Source organism: Gavia stellata, chromosome 26 (genome assembly GCF_030936135.1).
Source record: "Gavia stellata isolate bGavSte3 chromosome 26, bGavSte3.hap2, whole genome shotgun sequence".
NCBI lineage: Eukaryota > Metazoa > Chordata > Aves > Gaviiformes > Gaviidae > Gavia > Gavia stellata.
Window position 1 is genome coordinate 4,247,424 of NC_082619.1, and position 14,250 is coordinate 4,261,673.

The 14,250-nt window shown below is 47.1% G+C and overlaps 1 protein-coding gene across 1 annotated transcript in view; it reads left to right on the forward strand.

The window, feature by feature from the left end:
* The first annotated feature begins 333 nt into the window (after nt 1–333).
* Nucleotides 334–14,250, forward strand: part of UBASH3B (ubiquitin associated and SH3 domain containing B) — a 71,011-nt gene continuing 57,094 nt past the window's right edge. The window contains exon 1 of the mRNA XM_059829687.1: nt 334–494. Within this exon, the coding sequence (XP_059685670.1) occupies nt 334–494 (161 nt within the window). The remainder of the gene's footprint in view (nt 495–14,250) is intronic.

Sequence of the window (14,250 nt, forward strand, 5' to 3'; positions counted from 1 at the left end):
AGCCCCCCCCCGGGGGCCGCGCGGGGCCGTCTGCCGCCGGGGCTGCCCCCGCCCGCCCGGAGGCGGCTTTAAGAGCGGGGGCGGGCTGCGCGGGGCCGCGGCGCGGGCGGCTTCTCCTCGCCGCCCGCCGGTCCTCTGCCAAGTGGCGGGTGCCGGCGTGGGCTGCGCGGGGCGCGCACGTGTGGCGGCGGCCGGGGCCGCGGGTGGGCGCGCTGAGCGGCGGGCTGGGCCGGGCGCGGAGGAGGGCCCTGCCCCTGCCCCGGCCGCGGGCCCCGGCGGGGCGCTGGGCGCTGCGGGTGTGCATGGCCCTGCGCGGGCGGCGATGGCTGCGTGATGGCCCAGCGCGGGCAGCCCGCACCGCACGCCATGGCTGCCAAAGAGGAGCTGTACAGCAAAGTCATCCCCCGGCGGAACCGGCAGCACCGCGCGGGGACCATCAAACATGGCTCGTCGCTGGAGATCCTGCTGTCAATGGGCTTCCCCAAAGCCCGGGCGTAAGTCGCCGCACGGCCCCTTTTTTTCCCCCGGCTCTTCCCCCTTTCGTTTTACGGCGGCGAGGAGCGACGGGCGCCTTTCTGCTTCGCTGCTCCAGACCGCGACAGGCGGGCGGCGCGGCGCGGAGCCCGCGGGAGGGAGCTCCGGCCGCCGGGGGATGCCGGGCAGCGGCCCGGGGATGCGCTCCCGCAGCGGCCCGGGGATGCGCTCCCGGCAGCGGCCTGGGCAGCGCGGGGGGCGGCCCGGGGTTTCCTTCGCGGAGCGGCCCGGGCAGCGGGGGATGCGCCCCCGGCGCGGCCGGGGATGCTGCCCGGGCCGAGGGCTGCGCCGGGTCGCCTCTCCCGGCGGCCGCCGCAGGCAGGCAGGAGCGCTGCCCCGGCCCCGGGGGCCGAGGGAGGCGGCGAGGTGCCGGCGGTCGGCAGGTGCCGTCCCGGGGCGCGCCGCCTCCCCTCGCCGGGGTGCTGAAGGGCCTCCGCGCTGCCCGCCTGCACCGCCCGGCCGGCATCGCTGCCAAGTTCGGGATGGGCAGGGAGGCGATTTTTTGCACCCCCGGTTGAGATCGGAGCCCATCGTTCCTATGCTTTGAAAAGAAGGGAGTCCTGGGCGCAACCGCTTTGGCTAACTCGGTCGCCCGGGAGAGTCTCTTTAATCCGCGTACAAGTCAACCAAAAAGGGACGGAGCAATAGGAGAAAATTTACGTAGTCCACAGTGGTAGGTTTTTCTTGCCCAGTTTAGCAGTGCCCTGGTGTAATCTCCCTGCATGTGCTTATGCTTTAAATTAATTAGGCAGCAACCTAATGATAACTTAATAACGACTCTCACAGTTTTAAACGTAGTGACTCCTGAAGTGGGACTGTGCGCTTCAGGATGCAAGTGAAACCAGCGGGGATTTGGATCATTCCTTGATCTGCTTAAGTTTTCCTTTTGTTGTTGATACCAGTCAGAACTCAGTGGTTTTGCAGCCTGTCTTTGTGCAGTTTTTTGGTAAATAGAGAGATACGCACATGCAGTTTTAAGGATATGTGTCATCTGTGGATCCATGAGATTGCCGTGGATCCACTAGCACATACAGAAGATCTAATGTGTGTTTTCCATTGTCCCACTTATGCTCCTTATGTCTGTCAGTGATCTATAGTTGTCTACTGAAATCAACACACGGCATTTATATGCAATGAATGCAAATGGAGATAGCAGGAGAGTGGTGACTTCATACTCTGCTCGTTTGGAAAAACAGATGTGCGTCTTTGAGTATAGCTAGAGAAAAAACCAGCTTGATACTATGAATGAAACTAGTTATTACCTGTACAACAGTGCCATCGAGGCTGACAGTCAGCCCTGGTCTTACCTTACCGTTAGCTGAGCAACTATGTCTATGGTTCATATTCTTGCCCAAGAAAATGCTAACATTTGACAAAAATGGACCCAAAGCTTCATCATACTAGACAAGGAAGGTCAAACACAGAGAGGAAGCCAGAGAAAGGGGTGAAGTATTCCCAACTGCAAAGAATACTTATTGCAAATATGACCAGCCAGATGGGTAAAACTGTCCTGATATTAAATTCAAGATACTGTGATAGAACCCAGTTTGACAACTCATCTGTCTGCTGGGAGGGGGACCCCTTTCCCGACTTAAAGTAGCAGTCAGTGCCCCTATTCCAGCCTGCTGGAAATACTACAAATAATTAATCATTAAAATTCAGATAAGAAGCAAAGCAGAAATAAAACCAAACCACTAAGCACTGCCACCAAGGGCACACTATGGAATGGCATGCAGGTTTGGAAGCGTGAGATATAGGACCGCATGGCAAAAGGACATTCCCTAAAGGTCACTGCTTCCCAGAAGCCGCTTTTTAACTCATGGCATATTACTCTGCAAGTGTGAATGAAAGACATTACAGAGTTACCAAGGAGGTGAAAACACCCCGTCTCCCAAAGACGTTATTGAGAAATAGCCTTAGAGTAAAGCCCTTTTGAGTCTTCTCCCAAAACTCTCCCACCCCTGTTTTCTACCCCAAAGCCACAGTTACAACAGGAGACAGAGAATTCAGCAAAATGGGGGATTTCAGATCTGTGCCTGCAGATCCTGCGTACAAATACACGCCAGGCTGATACTTAAAAGTGGTGACCATCTGTTTGGACGGCTTATGCAAAACAAAGCTCCAAGTTGTCAGACTAGTCTGTCAGGCATGTCACAGAATGCCGTAGCTGTTGGCATCACTGGCCTCCTGGCTTCTTGTTAGAGCCGGAGGGATTGACTGGGGCAGGGGACAGAGAGGACTGTGGAAGCCAGGGTAAGAGGCACAGGAGCTACCTGGAGATGACAAAAGTGCTGTTTTCAGATGTGGTATTGAGACAATACTGAGATCCTGGGGAGTACTCACATTGCCTAACTTTCAGCTTCTAATTCAGCTCGAGTAACTTCATGTACCTCACACCTCTACCAATAGACAGGTCAGCTTTTGTCTCTTCAAAGCCGAAATCGTTACTTATTTGGTAATACTTCTCCATGCTTACAGTTTGTAACAGCAGGAAGAGCTCAGATGGCCAGGATGATCCTGGGCTTGCACTGCTGACAGGAGCTGAGAATTCTCATGCTCATTTTATTTTCCTGGTTGTTACTTTGGGCAAGCCACCTCCACCCTATGTATGCTAAAATAATCAAAGGTGAAAGACGAAATATGATTTCCGAGTATGACTGGACAGTTAGTATAGACCAGCTCAGTTAAGTGTAGAAAATGGTATAAGCGAGGCTGAAACAAAGAGAGGATATCATAGGCGTTCACACTTCAGGTATCAAGTGCAAAACTGCCTTTTGTTTAAATCAAGGCGTTATTAAATAAGCCTTTATTTGTCCATCCTGCATGTGGTTTATGGGGGACTGGGGATAAAGGGTCCACCAAAGAAGGACATGTCCTTCCTTTCTGAACTAAGATAAATTGAGAGCAGGTATTGAAATTAACGGAGTTCCACTGATGTCAATGTGCCACAACACAGACTGAGACCCCGGAGGTTTTCCCCACTCTGCCACTGAAGTCCTTGTCGGCACAGGTAGAAGAGCAGCTCTGTCGTGTGCTCCCAGACAGATGTCTGTCTGTCTCTCTCTTTTCCTCCTTCCCAGCAACAGCTTCAATTCAGCTGGGCTACTCTAAATTACATGGTGACGCAGTGATGTACAAACCACCTTTGGATGCATTTACCTGCATTTACCTGTAATTGCTTAAACCACTGTAGTATGTCATCGTTTTGGACTATTACCGTGAAGAGCTGTTCTATTTTGGTTTTTTTTTGTCAGCACACAATCGTTATTTTTTTATTTTGCAATTAGCCCATTATATTACGTGCTGTCTAGTCACACAGGAGGAGGCTGTCCCTGTCCCAAGTAGTTTCTGATTTAAACAAGGAAGGAAGGCAAAGGTGATGTTATGATTGCCATTTTGCAATTTGGGCACCAAGACAAACATTTTACCCGGGGTCACGCAAAAGTCTAACCAGATCCCCATTGTCTCAAGACCCTAAAGACAAGAACAGGCTTCCTCTAGAAAGAGATTTCGCACAACTATTATTTCTCATTGCCCCAAAATATTGTACCTCATCTCCTTTATGGATCTGCTGTCAGTGGTTGCACCCACAGATCTAATCCGACTGCCAGCACCTCTCATTCTTGTGTGATAATCCCTATATAGGTGTTGATAGTCTTCCTGAGAGTAAATAGAAGGGGAAGTTTACAGGACATTGAAACCACAGGGGATCACTTGAAACTATTACACATGTACAAGCAATTTAAAAAATCCATGTGTAACATGTATCTCTGTAAAATGCGAAACATAGGAAAATTTAGTGATGGACTGCAGTTTCTTTCAGGATGGAAGAAGGCCTTTGACCAAATTTAATTATTGGAACTAATACAGGGATAAGCAGTTGAAATCCTCCAGCCTGCATGGTGCAGAAATCGGTGTGGCTCCAGAATCTGTGAGTTCAGTGATTCACAGTTTTAAAAGTTTCATGTCAGAATTTAAACTCCTCCAAAACATCCTCAAAACCAGAAAGTTAAAATTCTAGTATGAGAAAATAATCCTGCTTTCTTTGTTTTAATTCTGGGTGCGCATATTTGCATGAATAGATAAATATATAAAATTTAAAATATTACTTGAGTTTCTGCATACAACTCTGGATTCAAGCCACAGCCCCAAGGTACTGTTTCAGAAGAGATCCAGACCTAGAAAAATGGAGATAATTCTTTGGCCCCTGTCATAACTCAAACTGGGTAAATCACTGTCCATAAACAGAACACTTAAATTACAGGCGTCATGCTTTTTTGGTTGTCATGCTTAGTGTGATAAGCGTAAGAGATGGGCGCTGTTCTTGACATGGGTGGCAAAGCTTCCCAAAACTAAACTGATGTTCCTTCCCGTCATCTCAGCCTGAAAAAGGGGGACCATCTTCCACGGACAGGTCCATAACGTTGGTTCAGTGTATAATGCTGTGCCCCTAGGTGGATCTGCTGACGCTAGACATAATTGCAAACACTTCCCCCTCATAAAAATGGGATAGACAGGAATATTGTAGAGTTTACCATGAATCAACTTCACTGCTTCCCCTATGCTACGCATTTCCTCCTTCTTCCCTCCCACAAAAGACCACCTGGGTTTAACTCTGTGTTCATGGGCATGAAGAGGAGTTGATTCACAAAGCTGTACCACATTTCCCCTGGTCCTGAATAGAAGCAAGCCAGTCTGATTTTGATTTGCTTTTTCAGTAACTGTGAGAATTTAGGAGTATTAAGAGTTTCATTATTCTCACAGAAAAGAAGCTCAGATCCAGTTTACAAACAGTAAAATCTTCTCTTGTGTTTTGAAAATGTTTTCTAGGCTGCTAAAACATGTTTTGCCTAGTAACAGACTTAGCAACATAGTAGTACAGAAAGGCTGTGAAGTCTCTCATTCCTCAAGGGTTTGAGCTGGATTTGGGAAAATACTGCACGGAAAAGAAGTGCTGGAGATTATCTTCCGATTTTGACGTGGTTTCTGTTCCTTCACGGCCTTGCCTTCAGGGTATTAGTTTTCTGCAAATACTCGTGGCTGAAATTCATCCTACTACAAAGGACCAGCCCAAGCGTAGGCATCCTGTAAGTCCCACTTAAGCCCAAGCTTTAGAAGGGTTTTCATGATTCACGGTGACTTGTGTTGGCCCGGGTGTGGAGGGAAACCCCATCCCAAGTGAAGAAGTTGAGGGATAGAAATGTTTCTAGAAGCAACAGTTCAGAAGGCTACATTGAAAGTGGATTTACAAGTTTATTAACAGCACTGGAGGAAATCTTCAGCTGCTGAATTGAAGATCCAGGTGGTGTAGCCACAAAGGCTTAGGCAAAAGCTTCCCCTAATGCTCTGTCTGTGCCCATCATTCAAGACTGTGGGTTTTGGGCTTGGATAGAGCTACTGGACTGTGCAGTAGAGAAACCGTCTAACCAAAATACTTGATTTCCAGTACTGCATATCAGCCATCAGACCGATGGACATTTTTAAGTAGGAGCTTGGTAGGAAGCGTCTGTGACCTGTTTACACTCTACAAATAGTGGAAGAGGAAGAACTTGCTGGAGGTGCACCCTTTGGCAGATCACTTGGACAAGACCTGCTTCCCCTACTCTGACCCTCCCTTTCTGTGTGCCTGTCGAAGCTTTTGTGAGAAGTTGTGGGGCAGGCAGCTCTTTGCCTGTGGCGGGGTTTAACGGATGAGATTCTGCATTGTAACTTGAGCAACGTTTTGAGCAATTAACTGGCCTAGTTCATGTATTGCAATTCCTAGGTTCAGCACGGAGGCCTCTGAACAATTTTGTACATCTGTGCTGGAAGGGATCCAACAGGTCTGCACTGCGCAGTGGAACATGGATACTGCAATTGAGTTAGCAGCTGCCAGGAAGGTGCACTGGAGGAAGGCTTGAGCAAACATACATTTGGGACTGAGTCCCATGGCTGCTCTGCATATGGATTTTTTTTCATTGGCTTTATTGCAGAGTTCTGCTGGGGGACTGAGAGATGATTACTGCAGTATTCAGACCGTTCCGCGCCAGCGGCTCCATTGTGTTTGGTGTGGGGGAAATCTCAGTCAGACAGTTCTTTACTTTAAAGATCTAAAGTGATAAAACATAGAGGGCTTTTTATTTCCCCTGTATAGCCTGGAAACTGAGGCACAGAAAAGCTTAGGTATATACATCAAATCTGTAGTTAGGCTGGCACTTGCACCTAAATCTGTAGCATTTCAGTCTATTCGCTTAATCACAAGACTTAGATATCTGGTCTAAGTAGAACATCTATTTCCATGACACTGTATAAAATTTTCAAATGGAGAGAGACCTTCTCTTATCAGAGGCTGAAGAAGTCATTCCTGTGATAAGATCACACTCTAAAATGACAATGGCAGCAGTAGCACTCCATATTACCTCAGTGATTCACGATACTGTATACATAACTGCCACTAATAATATCTGATAGTTGGGAGAAGTGGAACAATCAGATATTCAGGTCTGATACCGACAGAGAAAATGCTTCTGCCACAAACATCGAGAAAATTGTTTAAGGACAGAGCATCCCTAAACAAAGATTGCTCACAGTAGAGCCAAGGTCAGCGAATCACTGCAATGCTTGCTGTGTAGATGCTAGCTGCCCAGAAAGCAAGCTTGCACGTGTTCAGGGGAGAAAAAAACCCCACCTTTATAGTGCCTTCACACACCGTGCTTCACTGGGATCTCGTATTTAAATGTCTAAGTAGCATCACCATATGCAGTGAGTTCCTGGCTCAGTGGCAAGTCAGCCAGGAGACAGCAATCCCTGGATTGCTGAGATGTGTTTTTCAGGGCTATCGAACTTTGGCAAACACTGTAAGTGATGTCAGAAAGTTTCCTGCTCCCTGAGTACTTTGCTCGTTTTGGTATTAAAATGACATGGTGACAAGAAAACATTTGCTTGTGCTTCTGTCTCTCCGATGATTTTTTTTGTCTTGGAGCAAAGGTCCTGAACTCACTTCTACCCTCTATACTAGGAAGGAGAGGAGCTTCAGAAAGTTCAACCCAGACCTCACATGTCACTGACATAGCCCGAAAAATTACTTTGTGCCTTCTGTGTCAAAAACCCATAGAGTTAATAACTTGATCCTTAGTATGCAATTCCCTTTCAAGCTACGTATCAGTTTCGAGTGATACAGATACCAGTGTTATCTTTTCCTTTTCTGTCCCTTGTTCTCTCTCACTTCACAGACCTGATAACTACTGTCAGGAGCCAGTATAAATTTACTGACTAGATTCTCAAGACAAAGACTCGCTAGAGAAACTCATGATTTCAGATATCCAGCGTGGACTATTTGAATAGGTCCTTGTTTGCATGAAATGCTGATTATTCTTCTTCCCCCTTGGAGGCTTGGTGACAGTGGCAGCGTGTTGGCCCGCTCCTGCAGAATTCTGCAGTGCTTCCTTATAAAGCGCTCTGGAGGTTTACCCCTAGATTACTGCTGCCACTTTGCTATGCAAGAGCCCATGCTCGAAGGGTGCTGCCAGCCCTCGGGACCTCTTGAATAAATACACTGACAGAAGTCAGGGGGGAATCCCGCTCTTTGAAAGATCATGAGCGAAAGTTTAAAAAATTAAAAAAAAATAAAAAATTGGTGCTTTTAAATGTCAAGTGCTGACCCTGCTGGCTCCTGATGAGACTTGCGTTTTTAAGTCACCTTTGAAAGTGAATCTGAGACTTCCAAGTCTTGCTCACACTTGAAAACATTGCCCTAGGTTTTAACTGGGGCTCATAGTGGATTCACAGCATGTGCTCTGCAATTGCAAAAAGAATAGAGACATCCGTGTGTGTGTCTGTACTGCACCAGTCTAATTATCCTCAACAAGCAGAGTCATCAAAAGAGCTGTAGTTTAGCAGCTGACAGCGTTTTGGATTCCATCACCAAGACTCGCTGCAGGCTTTGTGCATTACAATGGGTGCACCATGGCGCCTGTGTCTTACTCACCCCCTGTATAAACAGACCTGAAAAGAATAGGCCTCAGCTTCGCTTGGCATTATTCTGTCCCCACCATATCCTATGCTGCCCAGTCGTGCACAAAGACTGAATCTGGAGAGCAGCGTAAAGTGGAGGGGAAAAAAAAACAGCAGCAAGAAATAATAGGATGGGTTGAGGACATTGCTAAAGTCACCGCAACAAAGCAGCTGACAGCCTACATAAACAGTGTTTTAGACATCTCGTACCTCTTGTCTATGTTCATAAGACACAGGTGCTGCCCTTTCAAGTCCACTCTCCCAATATTTCTCCTGAAGCTTTGACAAGACCCAGCAGCAAAAGGCGCTTTTTAAGGTACTCCTGAAATACCTGCAACTCACAGCACGCAGCTAAGAGATGTCAATCTCGCACACCTAGGGAGCAGGAGCCATCGCTCCGCCGTTCCCCGGGAAGCCTCAGCCTTCCTTTATTTTTTTCACAAGGATTCCCAAAAGAATAAAGATAGGCACGGAGAGCAGAGTTGCACGTGCAGATACCACGATACCCTGACAGCTGTTGTCAGGGCCTGAGCGCTTTCTGTCACCCACCAAGCAGCAAGTGTAAAATTTAAACAGAAAGCAAGCAATTATAAACTGGAACCTGGACTGGGTGACGTCTTTGCTTTCTTTCCCTTCCTTGGGACTGAAGTCTCCTGTCATTGCCAGTACGCATACCTTGCAGGCCAGTCCCTGTCAGCGGGAGATTAGCATGAAAATGCTAGCGAAGGGTTAGGCACCTGCCTGAGCAAACAGCAGCCCTGGGCAAACGCTGGGATATGTCTTCTGTGCCAGAAATGCAGAGGCATACCCAAAGATAGGTAACTCTGATAAACACCCTGGCCTTCCATAGCCTGACATCAAAAGAGGTTTTAATTGCATTTCACTCACACCAATCACGCCCCTGTTATTATCAAATGGAAGGCAAGTGCCACTTTTTTCCCTTTCACGTAGTGTTAGCTAGGCCCTGCAGTTCAAGGTAGTGCAGAATTAATCATTCGTGGTTGGTGACTGTGAAATAATTGCCACTGTAGAGGCGGGTATGTTTCAGAGAGATTTTCATCTCCTGGTTTGTAAAAATGACTATTTTCTTTCTCCTCCATCTAATGAAATATAGCAAGTTCTTACACGACACAGATCTCATTAATGGCCTGATTCAGCAAATCCCTTGAGCACGTGCTTCTCTTGAATGGCTGAGATCAAGATGTTCAATACATTTCTATCGAGCATGAAGGGGGATGCATTAAATGGCATTGGAAATACCTGAAATAAACAGATAAAGTGGTACTGTTTTTCTTCTAAGCTGTTCCTCATTTTATTGAGAGCAATTGAATCGGTTTCCTGATGCGAATTTCAAGCCCTGAGTTTGTGCTGACATGAAACACCAGTACCATTCTTCCCTTGTATGGCACCGGTGAGTAGAAGCCTGATTTTTGTGCACCACAATCCTGTTGTGCTGGGGGCTGTGCAAACAGAAAAGGAAAACATCATCCCTGCTCCAGGAGCCGACAATCTAAATAGGAGCCAGAAAGAGCAAATGCCTGTAGAGAGGGGGATAGGGAGAGGCCACATGAGGAAGCAGACAGTATCAGCTCCTGCTGACAGGCAGGGATCCCAGCATTGCCTCCAAAATCCTTTACTCCCAGCCGTTACCCATAGTTACAGCAAGATAGATTGATGGGTGAAATTCACAGCTGCATGAGAATGGCGCTGTTATGAACAGCTACTTTGAAATAAGTATCATTCCCATTTTACAGACAGAAAAATTTAAAATGAGACAATACATCAAGTCACTTGATGCCAAAGAGGGCACCTTAATTAACATTTGCCATCCACTTGAGACAAAGGGCGCTCCAGAATTGCAGGCTGTAAATGGTGTCAATGATGTCCTGCTCCCTTGTTCTACTATTATATTGAATTTATTCTTCACAATCAATATTTATTTCTGAGAGTAGCTGCCAAGTCCTAGCAAGTGTCAAATCACAATATATTACCTATGGATAAGTTGCAGTCAGTTCTCCCAGGCACCACTCAAAGAAATCTCAAACTAAACAAGAATTGGATCTGGTTCATATTCACGCTAGTCCATGGGCAATGGAAACAAGCCTTGGAATAGTGTAACTTACACCTGCATCTTACAAGACACATTTATATTCCCTTTACAGTCTCTTCGACACCCTCCCATAGCGTAGCTGTATCATAAATGCATTCATGTTCTAAAGAGCAAAGCCTTCCGGTAGTGTAAATCAGCCCAGCACCATTTACTTTGCTGGAGCGATACTAACACACACCAGCTGAGGATCTTACCCAGAAATAACCTGACTTTCATTGCTACAAAAGCCTCCTTTAGAGAAATAGGTTTTTTACACCAGTCAGGTAATGCAAAGAGCCTGTGTGTCAATAAGAATCAGTACCAAACCCTCTGGGAGAAAAATATAAACCTCAGGTGTTTCTCGCCTGTTCACGGCACATTTTTATGTTGAGGCCGCAGAGTCTTTTATGAATAGTGACTGCAGCTCAGCGCTTCAGCACGGCTACTTGCTGCCCAGCTGCTGTGTGCTCGGGCAGCACCGGGGCCTCACAGCCCTTTCCAGAGCTGGTGCACATAATAATGTTTTCCCAGGCAGCGCGGGTGCAGCTGGCTCCCCAGGTACCCTGATTATTTGGGTCTGAAACACGTCAGCCAAGCGCAGCAGGCTGGGGTGAGGATGAGTCAGGATGGGTCCACAGAGACCCGAATCATGCACGCTCCCTCAGCGGGCAGATAGCTTGTGCTGTGATGGCGCAGGACAACTGATGCTGTTTCCTTCCAGTATTACAGCGATTACAGGTTCACTGCTCCATCCTCTATGCTGTTTAACCCCCTCTTTTCTCAGTTAGCCCTGATGTGTACAAGAGGCCTGCTGCGTGGGGTGAGTTGCACAACTGGGACCCTTTACACCAACCTGAAACCAGCTGTGCAGGGGTATTTTAAGTCTCGCTTTGATTTGATAAAAATAGTGCAATTTGGGGGGGGGAAATATGACCCGCTCCCCCGTGGTATTTCCTCTTTTCTCCCTTAGGTAAAATTTTCTACTTGCAAATGGGAAGGTCAGCCTTTATAAGAATTCTCCATTTCATCATCCAGCTTCCCAAAGAAGCTCATCAGATGCCATCTCTGAGAGACGAGTTAACTCCCTATGAAGACCCTGACTTTGGGGGTCAACGCATCTTTCCAACTTCTGCCAGTTCCTGCCCCAAAGCTGCTGATCCTCATCGGGATCAAAGGACTTGAAACCCTTGGGAATTCTAAGGGAGAGAACGGTGTGTTAGAAATGCATGGTGTGACTGGGGTTTTGTTTGATTCCCGTATGCCTACCAGCATTTGACAGCCGTCGTTTGCACCGCCTTTAACTCCTCTGAAAGTGCATTGCACAGAGAGGAACTTCTGCTGGTGCATTGCCCCTGTGATTTCAGCCTAGGCTGTGTCTTAGCGACTCAAGTGCCGAAGAAACGTGTCTCGCCAGGCTTCTTGTATGAGTCAGCCTAACCAAGGGCGCTGGGCAGCCTGCTGCGATCCTTTTCATGTTCTCCTAGGAAACTCCTGTGACCAGCTGCTGATTTCTTTGCTTGCACTTGGTGTTTAGATAGGCCCATCTGCTGCAAAGTGAACTTTAAAAGGGTAGAGCCAAGGCCGCCCAGCTGAAATGTGACAACAGGCAGGAAAAAATGAACAGGTCTTTTAGGATGACGTAGAAACAGACTGCGAGAGCCTGAGGCCAGATTGGCAGAACTACCTCTGGAAGTAGGTTCTGGGATCCTTTGGGCTTACAAATCCCTTAGCATGGGAACAGGATTGCCATGTCTTAATGGTCCTTCCTCCCTCCATTCGCCCCCCACCTCTGCTCCACCAGTCTGCATGACAAATGGAGACAAAATTCTCCCGCTGTTGTTGCTGCCACTGCCTCTTTTCAACCGTAGGACTAGGAGCTTGCTGAGGTGTCACAGGATTTCCCTGGACAACAGTTTAAGAATTTTACATACTTGCTGTCATCAGCTGCTTGTAGGGGAGAAGGATGGCAGAGATGTCATTTCAGTCCTTCCTGACTGCCAGTGGGGTTATGCAGGTATGGATGGGAAGGGATGAGGGCAGTGTGTGCCAGAGCATACAACCCAAGCCGAGCACCTAACACCCTCTCTTACTTCGATGGGAGTGCGGGGCAGTGGAGAGGACAGTCACCAGGGTCTGTTTATCATCCTTTCTGACATCTAAAGGTCATTGGAAAACCTTGTCAGATCTAACAGGAAGCTCAAGCAAGCAATGCAGCGAGAGCCGCGGTGGAGCAGCCCACCCAGCAGACCGGCTGCTGCCTTAGGAGAAGAAACATCTGCCTCAGTTCCTTGCACCACAGCCAGCTTCAAGGGCAAGGTGCTTCTTTCTTTTGGCATCAGGTGCCCACTGGTGGAGGAGTATAGTAACACCCTGTCTCATAGGTGTTTCGGAGGATAAATTCATTAAGGATTGGGAATATAAAGGTGCCAGCTATGATAGTGATGGGGCACAGGGGTTGTATATGGACCACAAAAAGGGCATGATTCCCACCAGATCACCAAAAGGCAAAAAAACCCCCAAAAAACATTGCTTAGCAGCACACGGGAGAAAGTTGTATTGCTGGGTTTGGGGGTTTCTTTTTTCCTTGCAAATGAGAGTTGATTCACTGAAAGAAACCATGAAATCTGAGTGCTTTGCTGTGTCTGGAAACCAAGCCCTTTCAGAGTTCCAAAATGGATTACCTGAAGTCAGCAACCACTTTGGAAAATCTTGGCTAACTGATGCTTGGTGTCTCTGCAAATTAAACACCTCCCAACAAGCTTGAAAGCATTATAAGGTATTTGCCTGAGGACACAAAGAGAGTCTCTTGCAGTACTGGGTTTAGATCTCGGTAATTTGGATTTGCCATCAGGCCATAAATAACACAAAAATGTACTCTTATGTGGCAATTAGATACTGTTCCAGGCATCTAGCTCAACTTTCCACCTACTAAATATTATTTCAATTTTGCTGCAGCATATCCCCAAGTCTTACAGGACCTTTGATGTGACTTTCATTTCAGTAATAGACATGAAATTTGTGGTTTCATAGGTTGGGTGTAAGTAATGGTAAGGAAGGAATCCTTTTTCCATGCTGCTTTATCTTTCCCTTACTCGCAACACATTAATTTTGAGCGTCAGGAACATGCAGTCAGTTTATTTGTGGAGTATCTTTCTAATCACAAAAGTATTTGAAGCAGTTGAACAATTTAGATGAGATTATGCAAATGGGATTGAATGTTGTGACTAGATAATTGTCCCTTTGCTTCAAGGTATGCGTCAAAGCAGAGAAAGTGTTCAGTTGGAATGAAAATTCCTGAAAACTATGGCTTTTTTATTATTGTTATCGGCAGTTGGTGCGAAAAGAATCATCAAATTCTAGCAGCATCCTATCTACACCCTGTGAGATCTGGGCAGAGTTGTTTCCACTGCTGAAGAATAGTTTAAGGTATGCCTAGTGTACAAACATCCCTGCAGCTTTCGAGGTTTAAGGCAAAGCTGAGCTTTGCAGCAGCACGCTAGGCAGAGGGAACATCATCCTTTGAACAGCACGCTCTGAGGAACCACACAGGTTTCCACAGGCTCCAATGCTGGGCCCCATGTTCAAGGAGGAAGCCGGGATGAATTTAGGTGCTAATCTGGCAAAGGATTCAAACG